At 45.2% G+C, this 24522-nt stretch overlaps 1 protein-coding gene across 1 annotated transcript in view; it reads right to left on the reverse strand.

Moving 5' to 3' along the window:
* LOC144764010 (uncharacterized) overlaps positions 1–22293 on the reverse strand; it is a 190370-nt gene extending 168077 nt beyond the window's left edge. The window contains exons 1-2 of the mRNA XM_078650142.1: positions 22178–22293; positions 7122–7268 (exon numbers count right to left, since the gene is read on the reverse strand). Coding sequence (XP_078506268.1) covers positions 7122–7268; positions 22178–22256 — 226 coding nt within the window. The 5' untranslated portion in view covers positions 22257–22293. The remainder of the gene's footprint in view (positions 1–7121; positions 7269–22177) is intronic.
* Positions 22294–24522: the final 2229 nt, after the last annotated feature.

Consider the following 24522-nt stretch of genomic DNA (forward strand, 5'->3'; position numbering starts at 1 on the left):
CTCATGTATACGTTGAAGAGGGTGGGACTGAGTGATGATCCTTGTGGAACGCCGCAGATGACTTCAGTGGCTTCTGATTTGAAAGGGGGGAGGCGGACTCTCTGGGTTCTTCCGGCGAGGAACGAGATGATCCAGTCCAATGCTTTTCCTTGTATTCCGACTTTGCTGAGGCGTTGTATAAGGGTGCTATGACAGACTGTGTCAAAGGCTGCGGAGAGGTCAAGTAGGATGAGGGCAGCTGTTTCTCCGTTGTCCAGTAGAGTTTGAATGTCGTCTGTTGCTGCGATGAGGGCGGTCTCGGTGCTGTGTTTGGCTCTGAAGCCGAACTGTGAAGGGTCGAGGGAGCCGTTGGATTCGAGGAAGGCGGCGAGCTGGCTGTTGACGGTTTTCTCAATGACTTTGTCTGGGAATGGGAGGAGCGAGATGGGGCGGTAGTTCTTAAGTTCGGTGGGGTCTGCTGTAGGTTTCTTCAGGAGGGCACTGAGTTCGCCATGTTTCCAGCTTTCCGGGAAGGTGGCGGAGTTGAGGGAGCAGTTGATGACATCGCGGAGATGGGGTGCGATAATGGAGTCTGCTTTGTTGAAAATGTGGTGGGGACATGGGTCGGTTGGCGATCCTGAGTGGATGGAGTTCATCAAGCGGATGGTGTCTTCAGTGGTGATTGGGTTCCAGGCGCAAAGGTTGTTGGTGGGGGGTTTTTGTTCGGAGGTGGGTGGGGTGGGCTGGTCGCCGAAGCTGTTATGTATGTCAGCGATTTTGTTGTGGAAGAACGAGGCTAGAGAGTCGCAGAGGTCTTGAGAGGGAGTGATGTCGTTGGTGCCGGCGGCGGGGTTGTTAAACTCTCTGACGATGGTGAATAGTTCTTTGCTGTTGTGGGCGTTGTTGTCGAGTCGATCCTTGAATGCTGATTTCTTGGTGGATCTGATCAGTTGGTGGTGTTTGTGGGTGGCGTTCTTGAGGATGGTCATGTTGTCTGTGGTTGGGTTTTTTCACCATGTTTTCTCGAGGGTGCGACATATCTTCTTGGATTTCTTACGGTCATCATTGAACCAGGGGGCTTTTTTACTACCTTGTTTGATTTGATGGTTTTTCAAGGGAGCTAATTCGACAGCGCTGTGGGTGATCCATTGTGTGAGGTTGATGGCTGCTTGATTTGGGTCCAGTGATTTGGCAGGAGGGTTTTGGTGATGCGATGTGAAGAGCTGGTCGATGGTAATTTTGTTCCAGTTTCTGCGGGGAATTGTTTGTGGGTGGTTGTGGGTCGTGGTCTTTTTGTAGTTGAAGTGAACGCAGCTGTGGTCCGTCCAATGGAGTCCTGTGGCGTGGTTGAAGGAGATGTGTTTGATGGAGGTGAAGATTGGGTTGAGCGTGTGCCCGGCATAGTGGGTGGGTGTGTCAACAAGTTGTTTGAGTCCGAGATTGGCGAGGTTGTCCAGAAGGGTGGTGGTGTTGCTGTCGTTGTTCTTTTCCAGGTGGAAGTTGAGGTCTCCCAGTAGAATGTATTCCTCGGAGGGAAGGGAAGGGCGTGTGGGCTGATGAAGTCAGTGATGTCTTCGCTGAATTGTGTGCGGGGTCCTGGTGGCCTGTAGATGAGGGTGCCTCTGAGTGTGGTCTTGGGGGCGATGTGAATCTGGAAGTGAAGGTGTTCGGCAGCTGCGAGGGTGTCGTCAGAACTGGTCGTGATTCGGATGGTGTTCTTATGGACGATGGCGATGCCTCCGCCTGTTTGGTTGATGCGGTCCTTTCGGAGGATCTTGTAGCCGTCCGGGAGACGGCCGGGGTTGAGTGCTGAGAGGGTTGCGACATCGTGCGTAATTTTGCGGGGGCGAGGGGGTTTGGCGCTGGGTGCGGTCCAGGCGCGGACGGGCATAGACGGGCTTACCTTTGGCGCACCTTCGGCGCGCATGGGGCGCGTCCGCTGCGCGTGAACGATGTGCGAGGCTGTTCTGACATAAGTGGATAGTGGAGGGGGGCGGAGCGAGGGAGGAGCAGCTGGGAGGCGGGAGAGGGGTGGAGAGCCGGGCTGGGAGGCACAACAAACAAACAACAAAATGGGAGCACGCCAAAAGCGAAACAGGATTGGGGCACAACCTTATTAAACGCTATGAAATGGGCAGTGGCACCGGCACAATCAGGCACCAATAGTATAAGCAGGCAAAACGAGCAATACACAATGGAATAATAAGTAAAGAACAGTCTAGCAGTAGAGCGCTACGATATCAGTATAATCAGGCACAAATAGTTATAGTAAGCAGTGCGAGCAATGCGCAATAGCTCTAAATGGCAATGAGCAGTCTGGCAGTATAGCGCTACGATACCAAATTATTCAGCAGGGAGCAGCGTGGGGAGTGACCGCTTCTGAGGAACTCAGGACTACATCCCCAATGGTGGAGATCCCTATTTGGTCCCACCCACGGAAACCCTGCAGGCCCACTAGGTGAAGTAGCTATCTATTCCGCCACAGCGGTGTTCCACATGTGATGCATCCCCACCAAACCAGCCGTCTGAGAGATTGTCGCGACACAAGTATCACCACTCTAATGGCAGGCGGTAGGGCTTGGATCTCCAATCTACTGTATAAATATGAGATGTGTGTAGGGTCATCTAACAGCCATCGTTCTACAGCGTAAGACGGATCTTCACTGGATCCGTACCACCAGTCATTCACCACCTGTAGATGGGATGCCTCATGGTAAGCTCGGACGTCTACGGCCGCAATCCCTCCACAGTATGTGGATTGAAAGCATGTCCGCTGCGCCACATGGGATGTCCCCCTCCCCACAGGAATTGCCCCTGTATAGCATTAAGTTGGCAAAATCAAGATAACAGAACCGGGTGCCGATGTTTCTGTAAATGATAAAGCAGTCATGGGAGGGAGATCATCCTGAGTGTAGCAGATCTCCCATAGAGAGACAATGGTAGTCCCATCCAGGTCCATATGTCTACCAATACTTTTTCAGTCTTATTGCCTATTTTACAATCCCACGATATCTTTTTCTCATTAGACAGAAACACCCCTAAGTATTGCAGCTCGTCTGTGGCCAGGGTTAGGTCAGTCACCCATTTTCTATTCCCAAGTGTTCCTTGCATTGGCCAAATGACCGATTTAGGTCTGAAGTTTCTCCAAATATTTGCATTATTTTTTAAATTCTGGGTCCCGATATATGTGGATCTCTTAGAATAAATAAAACATTGTATGCTTACAATGCAATATGAAATGTCAGCGGTCCATTCAAAACCTCTAACTAGAGCATCTTTACAGAGACAGTTGACCAGTGGTTCAATTGCTAATACAAATAACAAGGGAGAAAAGGGACACCCCTGTAGAGTACCTTGTCTGACTGTAAAGGGAAAGGGGGCTGAGACACTACTTACTATCCATACTGCAGCTGTCAGGTCTGTGTATAATAACCGAATATAAGCCATAAAGCGTGGACCAAAGCTCTGATATTTTCGCAATGTAAAGAGATATATCCAGCTGACGGAGTCGAAGGCCTTTTCTATGTCTGCCAATAACATGGCGGCTGGCCTGCCCAGCCAGTCCACTGCTGCTATTGCGTTATGGGTTCTTCTTATGTTACAGCGAGTGGAACGATGGGGCATAAAGCCTTCCTGATCTGGATGGGCCAGTTCCGGCATATGTGAGATTAATCTATAGGCAAGAACCTTGGCAAGTAGTTTCACTTCTGTATTCAAAAGGAATATAGGGTGGTAGGAGGCATGCTGTTCGGGAGGTCGGCCTGGTTTAAGGAAGACCACTGTTTTCATATGTCGCCAATCTGAAGGCCGGTGGGCAATCTTAACTGCTTCCTAAATGACATTGAGAACGTGCGGTCCTAGTTGGGGCATAAAGGCTTTGAAAAATTCACAAGGGTATCCATTTGGGCAGTGCGCCTTTCCTGTTCCTAGTTCCAATATTGCTTTTGCTAATTCTTCTAGCATGATGGGTGTATCCAGGGCCCTCTGTGTATCGTCAGGTAGAGTCTTAGGTGGAATATTGTCAAAAAAGCTCTCGATCAGGGTGGGATCAATTACCTCCTTGGGCGTATATAGAGCCGCATAGAAGTCAGTGAAACTGTGCGCTATTTTAACCCGGTCTTTAAGCACCACTCCCTGTGCGTCGCGTATTGCTGCAAGATGGATTGAGTGTGGAGCCTTTCTACAAAGTCGGTATAGGTGTTTTCCCGATTACTCCCCCGATTGATAGATCCTGGTCTGAAATGCTAGCTAAGCACTTCGGGCCTCTTCCATCAATTCGCTTTCATACTTTTGTTGTGTAAGGCAGGGCTGTCTAAGTGTCGTATGAGCTCCATCTACCCGTCCCTGTCTTTCTAACATCCTTATACTGTCTTCTAAGGGTGAGTGCTTACTGTTGCGCTGTTTACATTCTGCAACACAGTAATTAGTGTTTTAAAACTAGGGGGCATATTATCAACAAAAGGCAAGACATTATCACCGCTTTTATCGGCAGAAAACTGCCGATAAAAGGGGGATTATGGGCTTGATAATATGCCCTTGAGAATTCCCATAGAAGCCCATGTTCACACCAGAACATGGGCTTCTATGGGAATTCTCAAGCCCATATTATCAAGCCCATTATCGCCGTTTTATCAGCAGTTTTCTGCCGATAAAAGCGCCGATAATGTATAGCCTTTTGTTGATAATATACCCCACGGTTCTATAGCTTTCCATAGTATTTCTGGGAAAGGAGCTGTCTCCATGTTAAGTGTGAGGTAGTCTGTTAGTGCCTTATGGATCTGGGTTCTGTAGCCCTGATGTTGTAGTTGCCATGTAGAGAGTCTCCACCGGAATGGGCCTCGGCATGAGCCTATCAAAGCAGTATTGTGATCGGAGAGTCATCTGACAATCCCGGGGCAGTATTGTAGCGTGTAATATTCTGTGACAATGATCTGAGATGAAAATGTAATCTATCCTCGAAAAAGAATTTTGGACTTCGGAGTAATATGTGTATCCTGATTCTCTGTCGGTGATGAGCCCTCTAGGTATCTATCCAGGCTGCCAAGTCAGTGACGGATTTAAGCCATGTTCCCTTTGGGTTCTTTATAATCCCTGTGGTGTGCCAGTGATTTTTGTACATTTTTATTATGTTGTTCCAATCTCCACCTATAACTGCCAGTACCTCGGGCACTACTCCCCAGATATCCACCAGGCGATCAATAAAACTTTTGAGTGAGTGGTGGGTGGGAGGGGGGGCATAAAGGCTACCAATCATTATTTAGTCGCCTGATATGTTTCCATGAACTATTATGTATGTTCCCTGTGTAGCTTTCCACGAACGAGTAAGTGTAAACAACAGTCTATGATGTATTAGGATTGCTACACCACTCGAACCCCCTCATGAAACCTGCGTGAAAGACATGTATATATATAAACTGGGCCAGAAAGTGTGTTTTAGTACCCATAAGATGTGTCTCTTGTAGTATTAGTAGATCTGCTTTAATCCACCGTGCTTGGCCAAGTATTCCGCCTTGCTTTACCTTGTGTAGCATGCCCCTAACGTTCCAGCTGACGATATGTATCTGGCCTAAGGAGGAGTCTTCTAGCTGTGTCGGTTGTAGCATGTATTGATCGATAGTATCAGTGCATACCGCCCTGGAATAATAGAATCAGTGCATCAGGTTGGACAACATACACAATTCCCTTTGAACTTACCCCCCAACCCACCCCAATACCTCATAACGATTGTCTCCTTTCTTGTACATTGGGATCATTTCTGCCCCCCACCATATGTCTGGGATCTCTACCCCCCCACCTTGATATTGCATTTCAAATTCTATTTAGGATATTGCCCAAGATGATTGGTTCTGAGCCATTAAACCTCAGGCAATGAGGAGCAGCATTATCGTGCAATCCCAGGTTTACTCACCTCAATAAATCTAGGATTATGTAAAAAACAATGGATGCATGAGTGGGAACGCCCACACTCCGCACATGGAGCGACTCCCTGCCTCAAGGACGCGCAAAGCAGTGAAATGCACTTCTTTGCGGAACTTTGGATTTACTAACTCACACAGAGCCACACAAGATGGCTTTGTGTGGCTTAGTAAATACAATTTAAGGATTTGCATTGCCTTTAGATGAGTTGCATTAGTAAACATGCCCCCCAGTCCTTAGTATGGATTCATACAGAAACACACAGGTCTGTACTGTGATCAAAGAATTCCAATATGACCCCGAAGACATCGAAGCATCATACAACACCTTCCTCTACCCTTGTTGTAGTGGAACTAGCAATACTGGTCTCCAAATGATTCTTTGACATCTCATAGTCTTTTTGAGCAATTCATTGAGAATTCTTTGTATATGTACTACTCTGCCTCTGAATAATTGTATTACCAAGTAGCAGGCTCCTCTTGGAGTGCAACATTTGATCCAAGCCTAGTTTTATGTAGAATAACTAGAAGAGTTTGCATTCTAAGATATAAGAACCTCTAATGCTGTCATATACAACTCTTGAACTCTTACATCTCTATCTGGAGTGGCCTCCCCAAACAGTTAACTTTTCTTTTTGCGTCAACACATGAAATGACCGCCTTAACTTTTTTGGATCATGTTATATGAGCAGTGTATTGAGTTTGATTAGTACTGTACCCACCAAGGGGAACTCCATACTTACTTGTGACTCCTACCACCCAAGGCCACTAAGGGAAGCCCACCTAGTGGGGCTAATTCTTCAATTCTTCCTGGAATTGCAGTAGCACTCAACATTACAGTGAATATGCATATGTCATTGAACAAAAATTGAACAAAGGGTAAACCCAGAACGACCAGTAGGAAGGATTGTAAATACATCCTTAATAGTTATAAGGAAAGTTTACTCAAACCTGCCAAGAAGTTCTCTGGCTACATGCACTTACTAATCTAGACTGTCTTCTGTGGCTGGCACTTACAGAACCTTTTTATGGTACTGCCTAGTTCCCTTGTTGGGGAGTGGGGTGGGAGTTGTTGGGTGTTCACACTAACTTCCTATGGCTGGAAAGTGCTAAGCAGATCACACACACTGAGCAGGCCATTGGCTATGAGCAGTTGGAATCCATGCAAGCTGTTTGATACTAATACAAAGTTCACCAGGAATCTCATGCACTGAATGAGGTTGCTACCTGGCACGGCGTTTTTGCATTCCCGACTGTCGAAGCTGATGCAGCACTTCCGGGGTCCTGGGCAATCGGTGTCTGCGTTACATTCATGAAGATATGGCGGTGGAGCGTCAAAATCCCTAGACTGATAGGGACACTCCCCTTGCTTCACTGCAAGAAAGAAATTCACTGGTGTAAGTCCCACAAACCATCAGATAACTCTGAAGTGAACTATAAACAATTACTCAAAAGCACTGAAAATATTACTAATCTTCACATAAAGTGTGGCACTACAGGCGTAGAGACCAGGATACCCTTGCCAGAGATACAGCATTTTTCAAATAACATAACATAATATAACATAATATAATATAAGTGGCAAATGATAATAATTGATTCTTGAACAGAGTTGTAGAACTGAACGACTTGTATTCTTTGGATATGACCACAACTGGACAGCATTTTGATGGATAGTTTCTGTGAATGAATAGTGTGCTAATTAGCAGGCATGCAATTTGCACTCAATTTCATTTTTTTCACTTGATGATGGGAAACAACGCTGTTTTAATTATCTAATTCAATTTGAACTTAATCTATTTTACGTCTAATTATGACCACATCCCTAAATGAAGTTACAATAAGATGATAATAAACCATAAATGTTACCTTATATGTTGCAATATGAAGTTACATTGAACCTAATTGCTTCCATATAATATAATAAATTGTAATTTTTTTTTTTTTACTCCAACACAAAAATGTTGCATTTTATTAAGCATAAGTTTGAGAGTCACCTTAAAAATTAGTTTTTGTGAAGCTGTGGTCAAAGTTATAGTGAGATATACAGAGGGGCGAAGGACATGATCGATGGCAACCTGGGAAGAGCGATCGCAACGCTGAAATCACAGACACAATTCTGGACTGCGTTGCCGTTATCGGTGGCGGGCAGAGTGGCCATCTCTAAGATGGTAGTACTACCCCGTCTTATTTATTACTTCACGAGCCTACCTTTCGTGATCCCCGCTCCCATGTTTAGGATGTTAAACACATTGCTTACGGAGCTGATGTGGGGGTCGGGACGGCGACGCATTGGCCTGGCTAAAATGCAGCTTCCTACGGCGGCAGGCGGTATGGGGGTCCCGGACTTCCAGGCGTATAGCTATGCCTGCCAATTGCAGTGGCTGGCCTATTGGTTGGCGGGACGCAACGTACACGAAATTGGCATGTCGGAGGCGGACTGGGAGAGAGGGGCCATCCACACACTGTTACTGCCAAGAGCGGAGATCCCTAAGTTGACGCCGCCCCTGCTTAGACTCGCGATCATCTGCTGGAGGAGGGCGGTGAAATACACGACCCCCACCTCCTCTTACGCCCCCACGATACCACTGCTGGGGCTCCCGATGGGAACGGGCACACTGTCGAATCAGATACTCGCAGTGTGGCACGACGTGGGAGTGACGCAGGTGGGGGATCTGTTTGCGGATGGCCGAGTTATGTCCTTCGAGGACTTCCGCGACACACACCATACCCCGGGTGGATTGTTACTTTTATACGACGGGCTGCGACGTTATATAGCAAAGACATGGACACTGAACGGTGAAGAGCCACCCACGAATCCGCTGCTCACAATGCAGTACCTCATGGGATCGGTCAGGCACCTGACGAAATGGATAACGAGTGGCATAAGGATGGGGAGGGCGATATCGCTACAATCTTTGCATGACAAATGGGAAGGTGACATAGGGAGAACAGTCAGGGACAAGGAGTGGGAAAGAATCCTTAAATTCCCAAAGAAAGTGTTGAGGAACCCGAAATTTAAATTCATTCAACTCATGGTCCTGCACAGGGCGTACCTCACACCCCATCGCCTACACGCAATGTTCCCTAACACAGCTGCAACATGCCCCCGATGCGGCGCAGACGATGCGCGGCTACTGCACATGATATGGAACTGCCCAAAACTGGGGTACTATTGGAAGACGGTCCAAGATGCCTTATTTAAATTGGCTCCTTCCAAACCGTACACCTCCTTGGAGTATACCATACTGGGGCTGGGACCTGCTGAACGGAAAAAAAGTGTGGCTACACGGTTTACTGACCTAGCCTTGCTACTTGCCAAGCGTACCATTACAATGAGATGGAAGACGGTTAGACCGCCGGACCCAGAGGTGTGGAAGGCAGAAGTAGTGCGTTGGGGGAAGGCAGAGGGTACGACACTGCAGCGCGAAGAGCGTACGGGCCTCAGGAAGACCCTAATATCTTTAGATTGGAATGCTATGTTGGAGGCTTTTGATACAGGTGGCGACACTGCATCTAATTTATCAACTACTATTAGTTAAGACGAAGGGTGATATACCTGGAGTATGCGGAACGTCCCCTGCAATTAGTGCCAATACATGCTCTGGTGAGCGAGAATAGTTCTAGGTGCAAAGTAAGAAGAACATATATGTACCATATTGTATGTAGTCCTACATAGGTCTGTGTCAGAACAATGATTATGTATTGGATATACTCAACTGGGTCGCGTACTATGAACGAGTAATGTGTCCATGGAAGTGCCGGGGGAGGGTGGGAACGGGAGGGGGGAGTTTGCGGAGAAATCGTTGGGAATACATCAAAATGAAAATGTTGACACATGACTCACTGTTGCTAACAAATGAGAACTACGGAATATGGATCTTATGTTTCCAATGCAATTATTGTAACTGTTCTTGATTAACTGCTAATAAAAAAGATTTTCAAAAAAAAGTTACAGTGATAGTTAAATCAATAAATGCAAACTTGGTATAGGTGCTATCCATGAAATTGCATGAAAGTAAATGTCAGATGGATTAGGAAAATGAGATAAGTAAAAGTCAGACCTATTGACTCCTCAAGTAAACCAAAAATGGCAAATTTACCCCTAGATGCATCAAGAATCCATTTTGCGATTCCTTATTATGGTGCCGCTCGCTGCCGATGATAGTTGGTCACTTGGGGCATTGTGTACTTTGACCGAGGAGCTGTGCTACTGGGACTCCATGAATATCGCCGTGGGACTACGGGACTGCGAGGCCCAGCATCCCCAGCTCAGACACAGCTGGTGCCTCTTCCCGTGATTGCCCCTCCTGCCTGCCTGTCTGCAGCTAAAAAACTTCATGCGGCCGCTGATAGTTGGTCACTTGGGGCATTGTGTACTTTGACCGAGGAGCTGTGCTACTGGGACTCCGTGAATATCGCTGTGGGACTACGGGACTGTAGGCCCAGCATCCCCAGCTCAGACACAGCTGGTGCCTCTTCCCGTAATTAGCCCCACCTATTTCCTGTATATAAACACCTACCTCCTACGCAACGGGGACGCGCGCGGGCGCGTGCCCGGCGAAGCACGGGCCAAGGGCGGGCCCGTTTAAGCCCGTTCAAGATCGATCAAGGACGGGACGGGCCACCCCCCTTTCATCTCTACATTCGGGGATTATCCTGTAAATACTATAACTGTAATATTGCCATATCTGCACTAATATGGCATCGAAGGAAGGTAGGAGCAAGGCGGTTAATGCAAACCTAACGGGAACCATGGACAACTTTATTATCAGGGTCAACTCTGTTATAGATCAGGGGATTACGTTGATGGAGAGACGGGTCTCACAGGACTTAGCAATTGCCAGAAGGTCATCTATGGGGTATATTGCTAATGCACGGGCACCTGAACACCATGGTCAGATCAGTGGTATTGGTGCATCCGTGATCCCTGAATCCCCAAATTTCCACTTGGCAGTTTGTGACCCTGATCAATTTACAGGGGATCAGTCCACGGTGTCTGAATCATTACTGTTGACACCCCTTAAGCTACCCATCGTGGCTAGTCCAGTTAGGGAGCACAACACTAGGCAATTACGAGAAAGACGCCAAGGGGCATTCCTAAGTATAAGCAAGGACAGGCTAATGATAGTGGAGGAAAGAAAGGGAAGATATCCAAAAATAAGAGAGCAACAACAGTCGCAAAGGAGCAGGTTGCCGCGACTACTCCGGCAATTGTAGTCGTACCTAGAGAAGATTGAACTCCCATGAGAGTGGTACCCCAGGCTGAGGTTGGGGGTAAGAGCCCAGGGAGCCCAGTGAGTAGGGTGGTGATGGAGGATCCCTTATTGGTCAAAATGGGTGATTTATTTAGACTCCTCCTTCGCTCAGTAGAATTAAGATTAACCAAGATTGAACAGCAACTAAGTAAGATTGAGATTACATCATTGGGAATTGCTGATTCCCTGAAAAAGGCAACTACACCCAGGGTCACTGTTCCTTCCAATGATGCCCGGGTATGGGGCGTTGCTAGTGATCCGATAATCTCGTTAGCTCCGACTGTAGTTCCTCAGGCCCTAGCTGCTCCTCTAACTAAGGTACCAGCAATAGTAGCAGCTAAGAAATCAAGCCAGAGCAAATCAGTTCAGCCGAAAGAGGGAGATGGGGACCCTATAGTTCAGGCTCCGGGGGGGGGGTAATTAATATCGATCTGCCCCGGAAGTAAGCCCGTACCTGGTAGTCTTAGCAGGGGTCCCGGCACTGAGAACGCCTGACCAAGAATCTTTTACGGCCTTAAGGAACAAAGTTGCTGATTGGCTAAACAAATATAGACCACTACCAACGCACATTTCGAGTAAAATACTCATGGTACGAAGGGTCTACTGGGTGGGACACTTGGCCAAGGATATCAGGGGGGGCTGTGTCCTTGTTAATTTCAAAGATCCTAGGACAGTGGAGTATATCTGTAACTGGAAACACCACTGTCCAGGAGCTTCCATACTATCTCTCCCACTTTCCTATTTTTATCCCCCCAATTACCTTCCAACTTTAACTGACGGGTGGACTCTAGTACAGCGGAATGGGAGGGGATTGATTAACGGGGGTTGTCTTGAGTCTTTACCAGTCCCGAGCCAAACTCCTATTCAAAATCGGTTCAGCGGTCTCGAGGCCGTTGACTGACTTCAGGCTCATGAAGGGGTATCTATAAACACCATCGCCCCACCTAGTAGCAGTAATATTAGTCCCCCTAGACTAGCCCAGTGTCCAGGTCCCGAATTCCCAATTTCTGTTCCAGTAACCCAGGGGGGGTAAAAAAGAGAATGGACGGGGCCCCGACTCATTCCAAGGTGGCCCGACCTCCTGTAGTGATTCCATTAGGAATTTTAAAATTGTTTCATGGAATATAGCGGGCTTACGTAACAAGTTATCTCTTCCGGACTGGAATACTTTTATTGATGGCTATGATTTGTGTGCATTCCAGGAAACATGGAGTCTTGAGTCATTGTATAAGCCCGGTTACTCTCCTCTGGACGCCCATCTGGAGGGCTTATAGTCTGGGTTAAGGCCGCACTTAATTGCAAAATTACCCACCACCCTTGTCCAACACCAGACTTGATGAGATTAACAATCAAGGACTCAAAGGGCAACACTACCATAGAACTTTTTAACATCTATGCCAGAGGTACCCAAGGGGGGGCAAAATCCCCAACTATTTCCATTTTGTATGAAGTGCTTTTCTCCTGCCCTTCCGACTCTTTTATTTTGATCGCCGGCGACCTAAACTGCACATTTGAACCTCTGGTCACCGATGATATTCTGGGAACGAATGAAGAGGATGCTAAATGGGGCATACCATCATTGTCGATTTTGCCTGTGAAGAAATGGTTGCCGGTGGTCATTCAATTGAATGCCCTAACACTGGAACTTGGATTAAGAGCAGTTAATGGGCGTACGCCCTCTGATCTCTTGGGAGCAAATACATGTATTAGGGTCTCATGCCCGAGCAGAATTGATTACATATTGGTCGACAAGAGGTTATGGAACTATGTGACTGACATGTCTGTTATACCATCTATTGATAGTGACCACAATCCTCTATCCCTTTCCAGGTTGGAACTGTGCCAAAATACGGAGCATTATCCTAGCATTAGTTCTAGGATGTTAACAAAGGCAATTATACCATCTAACTGTAAAAGGTTTCTCAAATGGCAAAAGTTCATTTTGAATGAACAGAAAACCAGAGCTTTAGGGGAGATCTTAAGAAATCAGACTGCTAAGCTTTCTGTAGCCTGTACGAACGAGGTGGGGCCCCCAGCGGTGGAGACAATCTATGTTGAAACAATTGACCTGATGGGTTCTCTCTTTCTCGAGGCCCCGTCCCTTAAAAAGCGCTCCACGAGCAGTAAGCCAACAGAGAAGTAGTTTAACAAGGACTGTAGGAGGAAAATGACCACAATATCGTTGAGGTACGTTTGGCGAGACTACAGTATAGACGAGCCATTATAGAGGCGAAAAGGGCATGGGAGGAATCACATTGGACTAGCCTAAAGACAGCGAGCCAGTCTAAGAATGGCAAGCTTTTTTGGACCTTGGTAAGAAGATCCAGTGGTAGTGACCCTGACCAAATCCCTAATCATATCACTGATGGGGAGTGGTTTGATAATTTTAGGAGACTCTATGCAGGAGATGAGACCAGGGAGAGATGCGGGCCCTCAAGTTGCCTCATGGTATCTACTTCGATCCCCTTGGGCTCTTTTGACCCCATAGGGAAAAATGAGGTGGTGGCAGCTATAAATAAAATTGTAATAGCTAAAGCCCCGGGACAAGATGGTATACCGGGTGATTTATTTCGAGCTTATGCCGAGCAATGAGCCACATATTTTGTTTTCCTGATTAATGCTCTGCTCGAAGGATGTCCAGTCCCAAACTCCTGGAAAGGGGCAGAAGTAATCCCTATCTATAAGAAGGGGTCCAGGGGGGACCCTGCCAACTATCGTCCAATAAGCCTTATTGATGCCAGTCAGAAGGTGGTTGGCAGGGTCCTCCTGGAGAGGATCATCTCTTGGGCTGAGGAGAACAACATCATCTCGCAATTTCAGGCAGGGTTTAGGGCATGCACAAGTACAATAGATCAGGCCTTCAGGCTGGTACTTCTACACTGGAAGGTGGTAACCATTGGCAAGGGCGGTCTTTATCTTGCATTTATTGATTTGAAGACCGCCGTTGACCTGGTTCCCCGAGACCGCCTATGGTTGGTTTTGCAGGAGATGGGGCTCCACCAGCCCATCTTGAACCTTCTGGTCGCATGCATGATGGTAACTATGCCCGTATTAGATGGGGCACTCAGGAACAAAAAACAGATAAAATTCCCGTGAAAAGAGGCGTCCGCCAGGGATGCGTATTGGCTCCATCCCTATTCACGTTATTTGTGAATGGGGTTGTTTCCTTTCTATCGGAAATTAATGCCGATGCTCCTGTTTTAGCTGGTGACAAAATCCCCGCTTTACTTTTTGCGGATGATACACTGCTGGTATCGAAAACCCCAGTGGGGTTACTGAAGTTACTAGATCGGTTTTGCCTCTTTTGTAAACTAAGGGGCCTAGTAATTAACACCTCTAAAACGAAGCGCCTCTATTTTAATCCTAGTAGGTCGGATAAATCCACCCTTGTACTTGATGGGGCACCCCTAGAGCACGTCAAAGTCTTTGACTATCTGGGGATTAGAATCTCAGATAAATTGAAATGGCAGCCACATATTGAAAAAATGGCTTTAAGTCATAAGCGGGTTGTGGGGGTGATAGGGAGGGAACACCGAGCCTCAACCTCTAGGGCTATTGCCCCTGCCTTGGAGATCTACTCTGCAAAGGCCGTGGGCTGTGCCCTATATGGAGCCGAACTTTGGGGCTTCGGTAGCGTAGACGTGCTTGTCACAGCAGAAAATAAGTTCTTCAGAGAGCTTGCCTCGCTTCCCAGGGGAACCCCCACTAAGCGACTTCTGAGTGACTTGGGTCATCGCTCAATTAAGGATTTAATTACCTTGCGCCCCCTCCTTTATTGGGCTCGTCTATGGCGCACCCCCGAGTTAACCAGATATGCCGACGGCCTAAGAGAAGTAATGAACCTCCAGGGATCCCATAAGATTTGATGGCTAGTAAATGTAAAAAGACTCCTCATGGCCACTGGTCTTGATACTGCATGGGAGACAGGGGTCTCGTTGTCCAAAGCAGAAATCAAGAGAGCATTCTCGGCATGGATCGATACCCAGGAGCATAGAGATCCCAATCTAGGCAGACTGACTGACGAGTTCCGCCAGCACAAGCTGGTGCCTCGTCTCGAGCCCTACCTAGATTTTATTCAGAAACCCAGAGACAGGGCCCTCTTTATTCAGTTTTGAATGGGAACTCTTCCTGTTCATGAACGTACAAGTAAATGCAAGCCTCCCCACCAAACGCCCACTGATTGCCCACACTGTCCAGGTGTAGTTGAAAGTATTCCACACCTTTTCTTTGTATGTCCGGCCTACACTAAACCCAGACTGAAGTAGTTAAAACCCGTCTGCCGACAGCTTGAGATCAGGAATCATTCTACTGCTCTCAGAATCCTCCAAGCAGATGCAAACACAACCTTAGCTTGCGGGGTGGCAAAATATTTAAGCTGGGCTTGGTTGATAAGATCGAAAGCTCCAAGATGAAACTGTATGGTTATTAATTTTTAAGCCTTTATCAAAGCTGCTATAGTTTAATCCATGTTTACTATTTCATTGTAATAATGTTTGTTAATGTAATTAATTTTTTAACCATATTTATTATGAAATGTGTTTTTAATTGTAAAAATTGCTTTTAAGATATTATATATCGAAATAAAGCTTTGTTGCTTTGACTTGATTCCATATTAGCGAAAAATAAGGATTCGTTAATAAGGAATAGCAAAATGCTATGCATGAAGAAGTCGCTTAAAAAATAGCGATTTCTTAAAATTCCTTAATTGCGAGTCGCAATTAAGGAATACCTCCCCATTCATTCCTATGGGCCTAGAGGCCCATAGGTATGAATGAGAAGACAATCTCAATTCGTGATTCTCAATTAGAGAATCGCAAATTGAGAATGCAATTTCAAGGGTGCCAGGGTGTCAAAAGGACACTCTGTTGCACCCCTGAAATCTGCATATGGGTACATCTTGCACACACACATGCCCTAAGGGCATGTTTGTGTGTAAAATGGAACTTTGAAAAATGCACTTTAGTGCATTTTTCAAAGTTTTTGCAAATTACCATGAAGTTCAACTTCATGGTAATTTGCACCCCCTATTAGCGAAATCGCAAATTCTTTTTATTTTAATGCATTGCATTTAAGGAATCTCAATTTGCGATTTCTTAAATTGCTATTTTTGCATTTGGGATGATGCATCCCACATGCAAAACTACTGGTCGCAAAGGAGCAGATTCTAAGAATATGCCCCTTTGCGATTGGATTTTAGCTTGATGCATCTGGGCCTTACTTTTCCTTTAAAGCCATTTCAGTTCAGGAGAGTTTTACCAGTGATTACAGTTTTAAACCAAAGCCGAAAAGCGAAACTTTATACAAGCAAGACAGGGCCTTCTTTGCTGTGTGATTTCCTCCCAAGAGTGCCCTCTAGTGCCTCAGTTTCAGTCTTATTGATGTGAAGATGTTACTGCCCTTTGCTGAATAAGAAGTACTATCATAGAAGATGTTGCAGTAGAGGAAGTGTTGAGGTTTCCAGGTTTGGGTGGGCAAACAGTCATAGTGACTTGAATGGAAAAAGACGATTGTTAGACCGAACAGCCTCGGGCTGTATAATATTGGGATTACCTTATTACATCTTTTAAGGTAATTCCTAATTGTGAAGAGATAGACTTTTCAATATGGGTGTCACTGGACTCACAAATTAAAATCACAATTTATGGTGGAGTTGGATTTTAAATGCCAGTTTAGTAAATGCCACTTTTAGAAAGTTGCTAAGCAAGTGTAGAGAGGGAGGCGCACTCCTTCCCTTTCAAACATAATATAAATTTGCTTTGAATGCCAAGTGCTGTGTGCAGAACAGCGCTGTGACTGTCCAAACACAGCATATCAATGATACTGCCAAAAGGGCAAGGGGTTGGAGAACAGATTTTGTGGGATTTAGCATTTTATTTAACTTTGAGCATTGAACTTCGAGCACTTGCATTCGCATGGGGGGATTCGGAAGGGGGTTATGTGAGAATTTGGGAAGAACAATTGTGGTTGTCATTACAATTTACATGTATTAAGCGCATCATGTTTTTGATGTATTTCATGTCTTTTTGTTAATATGAATACTTATGAGGTGGGTCAAGGAGGCAGATCACGGCCACACGTCAATATGGTCCGGGCTGATATTACGAGTTACAGGCATTAGGCGCGTTGTTTATGCCCCTTTTTCTGATTTATTGAAGTACCCCTGACGAAGAACTAAAAGTTCGAAATGCATTGGGTTATCATTTTGTTGGCTTGAAGGATGGTTGACAGCACGTCTCTATGTTTAAGCTTGGATTGGCAGCATATGGCATCTGAAAATGCGGAATAAAGCATTCTATTTCAACCCACGTGTCTCTGGAGTGATCGAATAAATATGGAGTACATGGATTATTTGATAGTTAAAAACTTGGGGATTACTATGGATTACTTCATTTAAGAGTGAAGGAAATGTGGTTTACTTTAAGAGGAAAAGTTCCTCACTTTAGCAGTGCAGCAGCTCGGGCGCCATGCGTCGTCATTTTGGCAGTATCACTTTTAGATAGTTGGAATTTACTTGCTTTAGCCATTTGGTGCATGCTGCCTGTCTCTGTTCAGTCTGGGTGGGATGACAGCTGGGATTTATGTATTCCCTCGTAACAGAAACACACAAAGGACACTTTAGTGGGGCTGCTGGATCTTCCAGGGGGATTGAGAGGGAGGAACTGGGCATAGCCTTACACTTACACCTGAATGAGCTGTTCCCTGCAGACACACAAATGGCTGCATATTCCCTGTAGTGAGGCTGGAGCCAGAGCAGGAAGGGTAGACCTCTGTCCACTTCAAACCTTCTTTGAAGTCTCCCCCACATCAAAGGCACAACAGGGTATATGTACTGGGCCCATGATACCACAACTTCAGCACACTTCTGGACCTGTGACCGCTCTGCCAGGAAGAAGAGGATCAGCGCTGCTGTTTAAGGGTTGCCACTCTGCTGGGAATTCTGTTTGCTGAACGCTTGCCTTGCTTTGTTGCCCTGCTGCCTGTTGCTTTTTCTTTGCCTGGGTGAGAAGGATTGGACCTGCATCACTTCAACCCAGAGTGACTCCATGGGCTTGCTGGCTTTCCTCTTGTTACCTAAGTCTCAGGGGTACAAAAGACTTAGAACCCTCCAGTAAGAACGCTTGGGCTCATCAGCTTGCGAGTCTGTCCTATCAAGTGGTGCCAACCGAATCATGGGCCCTTGGAAGTGGACCTAGGGCTTTCTCCAGTTCAACCGAAGCACCTTCTGCTGCATGAGCAGAATCAAGGCATCACTGTTGTTGTGGGAACCGGATCGTCACATCCTACTTGGAAACACCGCATCACACTCGGTACCACCTCTTCAGAAGAGACACATTGCCACCACTGTGTGGAGAAGATCGATGCATCGTCTGTACAGCGTGGAGAAACCCGGCTCATCGCAATCGGAACCGCCGCACTTCGGAACTGCTGCTTCACTCACGGAACCAAAACCTCAGCACTGTTGGGTAGAGAAATCCAACTGTGTGGGATAACTGACGTATCACTTACCTGTACTGCGCATCTCATGCTTGTGACGAAGATTAAGGTTCTTTTGCTCAGCCAGCCCTGCATGGGTCCTGTATCTGCCCCACGCTCCATCGCGGTCGGTCTGAACTCTTAACTTTGTCACAGTCCAGCGTGACCAATTAACTCTTTAGGTGCCATTTGTATTTAAGCTCTATTTTTGCTTTTATTCTTTAAAAAATCATATCTCGACTACTACACATTGGCTGTTTTTCAGTTTGGGCATGTTTTATTTATTAAATTAAGTTCTATTTGTCTAAACTGGTGTGGATGCTTTTTGTGATGTGTTTTCAGGGTTTTACAGTTTTAGTGTTGCAAAAATACTTTACATATTGCCTCTTAGGTTAAGCCTGACGGCTCTGTACCAAGCTACCAAAGGGTGAGTACAGGATAATTTAGGTTGTGTAGTGACTTACCCTGACTAGGTTTGTGGTTCCCGCTTGGACAGGGTGAATACCTCTGCCAACCAGAAACCCAATTTCTAACAACAATGTTTAAGAAAAATGATAAACAATATGCTTCATAGTAAGAAGCCAAAGGTAGAGATGTTCACTCTGTCTTGCATGAGGTTTGTTGTCACAGACTACACGACTTCTGCAGGTAAAGTGATGAGACATTGGATCCTACCTACTTGTCTAGGATGAGGCACAGTCACTGAATGTCCATTGTATACAAATCCAAGTTCCATAAAATGCGGTGGTTGCATCAGTGGGAGACCCTCAGGCTCCTAACAGGTCTGTCAAAGTAGGATGCCACAATATGATTTTCTTCACTAAATTGGAGCCTGCAGAATAGATGGTGATATAGGTTAATCTATTTGTGTTCTGCTACAGCTGACATTTTAGGAGGGTATCTCAATTGTTATTGCATGCTCTCTTGCAGGCTTTTCTTGTTATCTTTTTGGTGTATAGGTGGGATGTGAGTTTGTTCATAAGTGCATCAGCTTGATCATCAAAGTATTGATATCTGTACAGTTCTTGGTAGGTATTGACCAAATGGGAGATTTTCCTAGAATGATCTTGGATGAAAACTATTGAATCGGAGAAGGCTTTTTTTATCAACGGGTTTCAAAAACACTTTTGTTGTGAAGTCACTATCCTTGATTGCTATGTCAAGGTCTACTAAGGTAACTTCAGTCTTACTTATAGTGTGGGTGAATCTTAGGTAAGGACCACCTCTAATAATGTATTGGACATGTTCCAGAGCAGTGTCGTTGTCGTAGCACCACATGATCAAAATCTTATATATGTGCCTCGGTATACTCTGGTTCTTGTAAGAGTTTGTGTCAGTGCATATGAAGATGCATTCAGACTGATGGACATAGAAACAGGCCTACTAAACAACAAATTGTATTGGGGTAAACACATCCTACCCTGAGGATGGATTCCACAACCTCAAGTGCATGTTCCTAGGGGAATACTTGTGTAAAATGCCTTTATGTTCATTGTGATATGCAGTTCACTGTTCTCATAAATTGTAATACCTTCGAGGAAGCATAAAGCTTGTGTTTCCTTCAAATAAAAAGGCATTTTTATGACTAGTGGCCTAAGAAAGCAATCACAGAATTGCAACACATTTGAGTGTGCTTCTTTTACAATGAGGAAATCATCCTGCCCTTGTCCCATGATCGGTCTTGCTTCTAGTGCTTTCTCAACCATATTTCAAAAGGAAATTCTAAGTCTGGGGCTGGCATCATCCCTGAGAATCTCATAGCAAGTGGCATCAAATATGAGGTATTTGCATTCCCGATCATGCATAGTATAGGGTATTACTACAATCGCTCCTCCCTGAAGTGTTGGTTTTATTGCAAGGGTCTGATTGCTCTTGAGAGCCCTGATGGCCATTTCATCCTGGTGTGACGAATTATGAAAAAACCTCTTGTTTATAGTTTGAATCAGCTCAACGGCTTGAATGACTGCCGGGTCACAATTCAATACTTCCACTGGTATAGTCCATGTAGGAGGTTGGAAATTCGGCCTGTGCTTTAGACCTGTATTGTGTTTGGCTCCTGCTGTGTGAGTGTAATATAGGAAAAAAACTTCCAGTCTTACTTAATGAAAAAACTTTACAAAAAACCTGCATATATTCAACAAAGTTTTAACTGATTTGAGGGAAAGGTGCTGGTGTGACCATATATTATACAGGATAAACTACCACCAGTGGTAGCCACTCTGTAGTTATTATTAGAGTGACCAGAGATAGGGAATTTTTGGATTTTTGTCACTTAATAACTTTGCACCAATTTGATGAATGTTCGTAAAACTGTGCAGACCTGATTTTTGATTTTTGGAGTCTTGAAAGTCTTGCAGGGTTTTGTGAATGGGGTGGAAAGAAAAAAGCGGGTTCCAAAACGGGCTTTAAGTCCAATGCATTTTTCCATAGACTATTGTTTTTTGCATAGCGTGAAAACCGTCTTTTTGATGAAATTGGAAGGTAGTACTGCACAACTTCCTATTTATGAAAAAAAAATGAAGAGCGTATACATATTTTGCAAAGCAGATAACCACTTTGGTAAAGTGTTATTAGGCAGGGTAAATGTAACAAACAAAATACTTACCTATATACCAAAGGCGTAAGGCAGAACAAGGAAACGTTTACCTAAAACAACACACCTGGCTTCAACTTTGTAAAGGCAGTCATTAGGCAATCACCTAATTATTTGACATCACTATCTACTGTGGAAGTACAGCAAAACACACCAATGTTACACAAACGTACCGCGCAAACTGACCTCACAACCTTTAAATAAATTATACGTTAATATACAGTTACACTGCTTACCTGCACTCCCTAAAATAGGCATCTGCGCACCATATTATCTAATCCAGCCATTTCTTCACCAAATCTGTATAACGGATTTTCACAATATACACATTCAAATAAATTAAGCAAAATGCATTGCATTCAACCATCTTTTGGGACTCCCACAACATTTACATATTAAAGTATATATTTTGGCGAAAAAAACATTCCTTCTTTGCACTTTGACAACATCTAGGGGCATATTATCGAGCACGGCGATACAAATTATCGCCGCTTTAGTGGCAGAAAACGGCCGCTAAAGCGGCGATAATGGGCTTATCGCTGCTTTAGCGGTCGTTTTCTGCCGCTAAAGCGGCGATCATTTTAACGCCTGTCCTTGATAATATGCCCCCTAGTTCCACCAATTGCAATGCCACGATGCAATCAACCAGTGAGAACTGAAATTAATCCGTGTCTGTTTACGTTCCAAGGAGAAACAAATAGGTTTCGGTTGCACCTACACTAGATCTAGAATTAGTTGGTGGAAGTGGCATTAAAGGGGCCATCCCATAATTTATGTTACATGAAACCTCTAACACCAAGTAAACATTAAGAAAGAAAGGAACATTCTGAAAGGTCTATTTTGGGTAGTTAATAGCAAGGCAGGATTGGGTAAAGAGAGCTGTTTTTCTCTACACTAGATGGGGCTGCGTTAGGGTCTCACATAAAAATGCAGTAAACGTGCAAGTTCTTCCCACCTACCTCCAGGATGGATTGAGGGGCCCCCCTTGCAGAAGGCTGGAAGGGCCAGCAGAACCAAGCAGCCAATGGATGTCCACATGGTGCAGTCAGGACAGTCTGAATCCCCAGCACTCCTCTGCCTCGGCTTTATTCGAAATCATGTGGGTGGTAGACTAACATTAACAAACATGCCTTGGACCTCTGCCAAGCCTATTTCATAATAGTCAGTTTCACGACAGGAACCATTCTGAACCGCGGGGTCATGGCTGCTGGGGTGAAATTTTCTGGGAAAGTTTCCTTCATTCTGTGTATTGTTTTTGTTTCCTGGCCTCTGTACACGACTGTCTCTCCGTCGCTCTCTGCTCGTCTGCTTGAGTGTCTGGTAGTAACAAATGTAGGTGTGGGATTTGCCAAGGCCTTTTGATTTTAGTCAAATTAGATATACAACATACTTTTTCTGCAACCACACATCATCCATTGGTTTCTTGTGTTGTTCAAACTTTCTTCCACCCTCTCCAGCATACAGAGTGGGGGCCATTCACTGTGAGGGACAACGTTCTTCTCTTTCACAAGGAGCACTTTCAAACACAAAGTAGTTCCCTTCACTGCCAGGCATGGCGGTGACAGAGTGCATTTTTTTTTTGCTTACATTTATTTGGTGGCCTGCCAGTCTGGGACCACCGCCTCCCCCGGTGTCGAATGTTAGAAATCTAGGGCTCATGTTCGACGACAAGCTGGCTTTTACATCACATGCCAATGCGTTGTCTCTTCATCTTTTTACACGATTAGGATTATAAAAAAACTCCTCCCCTTTCTTTCACCCAGTGCGGGAAAAACCTTTATTAGCACCTAGTAATGTCAAAAATTGACTACTGTAATAGCCTCTTCATCAACGCTCAGAAAAAGGTCACTAACAGACTACAGATGGCGCAAAATTCGGCCACCAGAATGAGAACAGGTACCCTAAAGTATCAAACAATTTCAACGGTAGTTCGAAAACTTCATTAACTACCTATGATAAGCCGAATCAAATTCAAAACTCTCTGCATTGCCTTCAAGGCCATCCACAAAACTGGACCTGAGTAAATAAATACAATAAATAAATCTATTTTTGCTTTCATAATTTTTTTTTTATATTTTCACGAAGGCCTGGTAGCCATGACAAACCAAAACATACATTGACAAAGCCGCCACCAGGCTGGCAGCCAGGCCAGACCTGCCAATGGTCGTCTGGGAATGCAGATGCACTAACAGAAGCTTTGGATTATCAGGAGTTAGGTGTCCTTGGACTGGGCAGAGTTCACTCTGGGTCTACCACTGTCCTCACACTCAGGTGAATGGCTGAACAACGCAAACATTCACGTAGGCAGATACCAAAGCTCTTGCCCCGAGTTTATGGTTAGCAGTGAGACCATACCATGTGCTCACTATCATTCTTTTCAACCAAACTGCATGTTCGAATTTCATCAACTACTAACCTTACAAACCAACAAGAACTTTTGAGCTCTCATACATCAGCACCTCTCATACATCAGCGTGAGGCTGCCTGTTTGCAAGAGGGTTGTACTACTGCTCCTCTGGGCTACCCTAAAACCATGTACAAACCTGGCTCAGTGACAGGAACATTGATACCTCCAAATCCCTACTTTTACTGAATGCCAAGTCACTTAGATCCACCCTGGACATCTACCGCACCCACAAGAAACACATTCCTAAAATTTCAAAAAGGGCCTTGTACCTGCTCTCCAATATATTCTCCCAGACTCCACACTGGCACCTTTATAGGGCATCTGACACATTGCAGCACTTACCATTTAGGGACTGAGGAAATATTATTGCATCACCCTTTATCTTGCAGACAAGCTGACCATCTCTGGTGGTTCTTTGCACACCGACACCTGACTTAGACTGACTCAGCCGGCATCAGACTGCAGAATAAGAAGTCTAAAAAAGAAAAAAAGACGGCATGCCTTTTCCATCTATGCACCCAGGATCTGTCGGGTAAAATATCCCTATATCTATCTGCACCCACGCCCCCTAAAATGTAGGAAACAGTTGAAGACTTAACTCTTAAAAGAACACTACAACACAATCCATTAACCATCCACAATCCAGCTTCCCCTCCTACTACCCATTGATTTTATGCTTGTCCATATATATGTGTTCTTGTGTAATGCATTTATACAGTCCCAGGTTCTCTATACTCCCCACCTATGAAGTACCGATGTACACAATGTACAAGAATAGAGACGTGTTTTAGTGTGTTTCTGTCATTGATGAAAGATTATATTCCTAAACAGAAATCTGTTGAGTTCAATGCACCGGTGTGGTTGTGGCAACAAAGCTTTAACTTTACCTTTAGGGAC

Source organism: Lissotriton helveticus, chromosome 6 (genome assembly GCF_964261635.1).
Source record: "Lissotriton helveticus chromosome 6, aLisHel1.1, whole genome shotgun sequence".
Taxonomy (NCBI): Eukaryota; Metazoa; Chordata; class Amphibia; order Caudata; family Salamandridae; genus Lissotriton; species Lissotriton helveticus.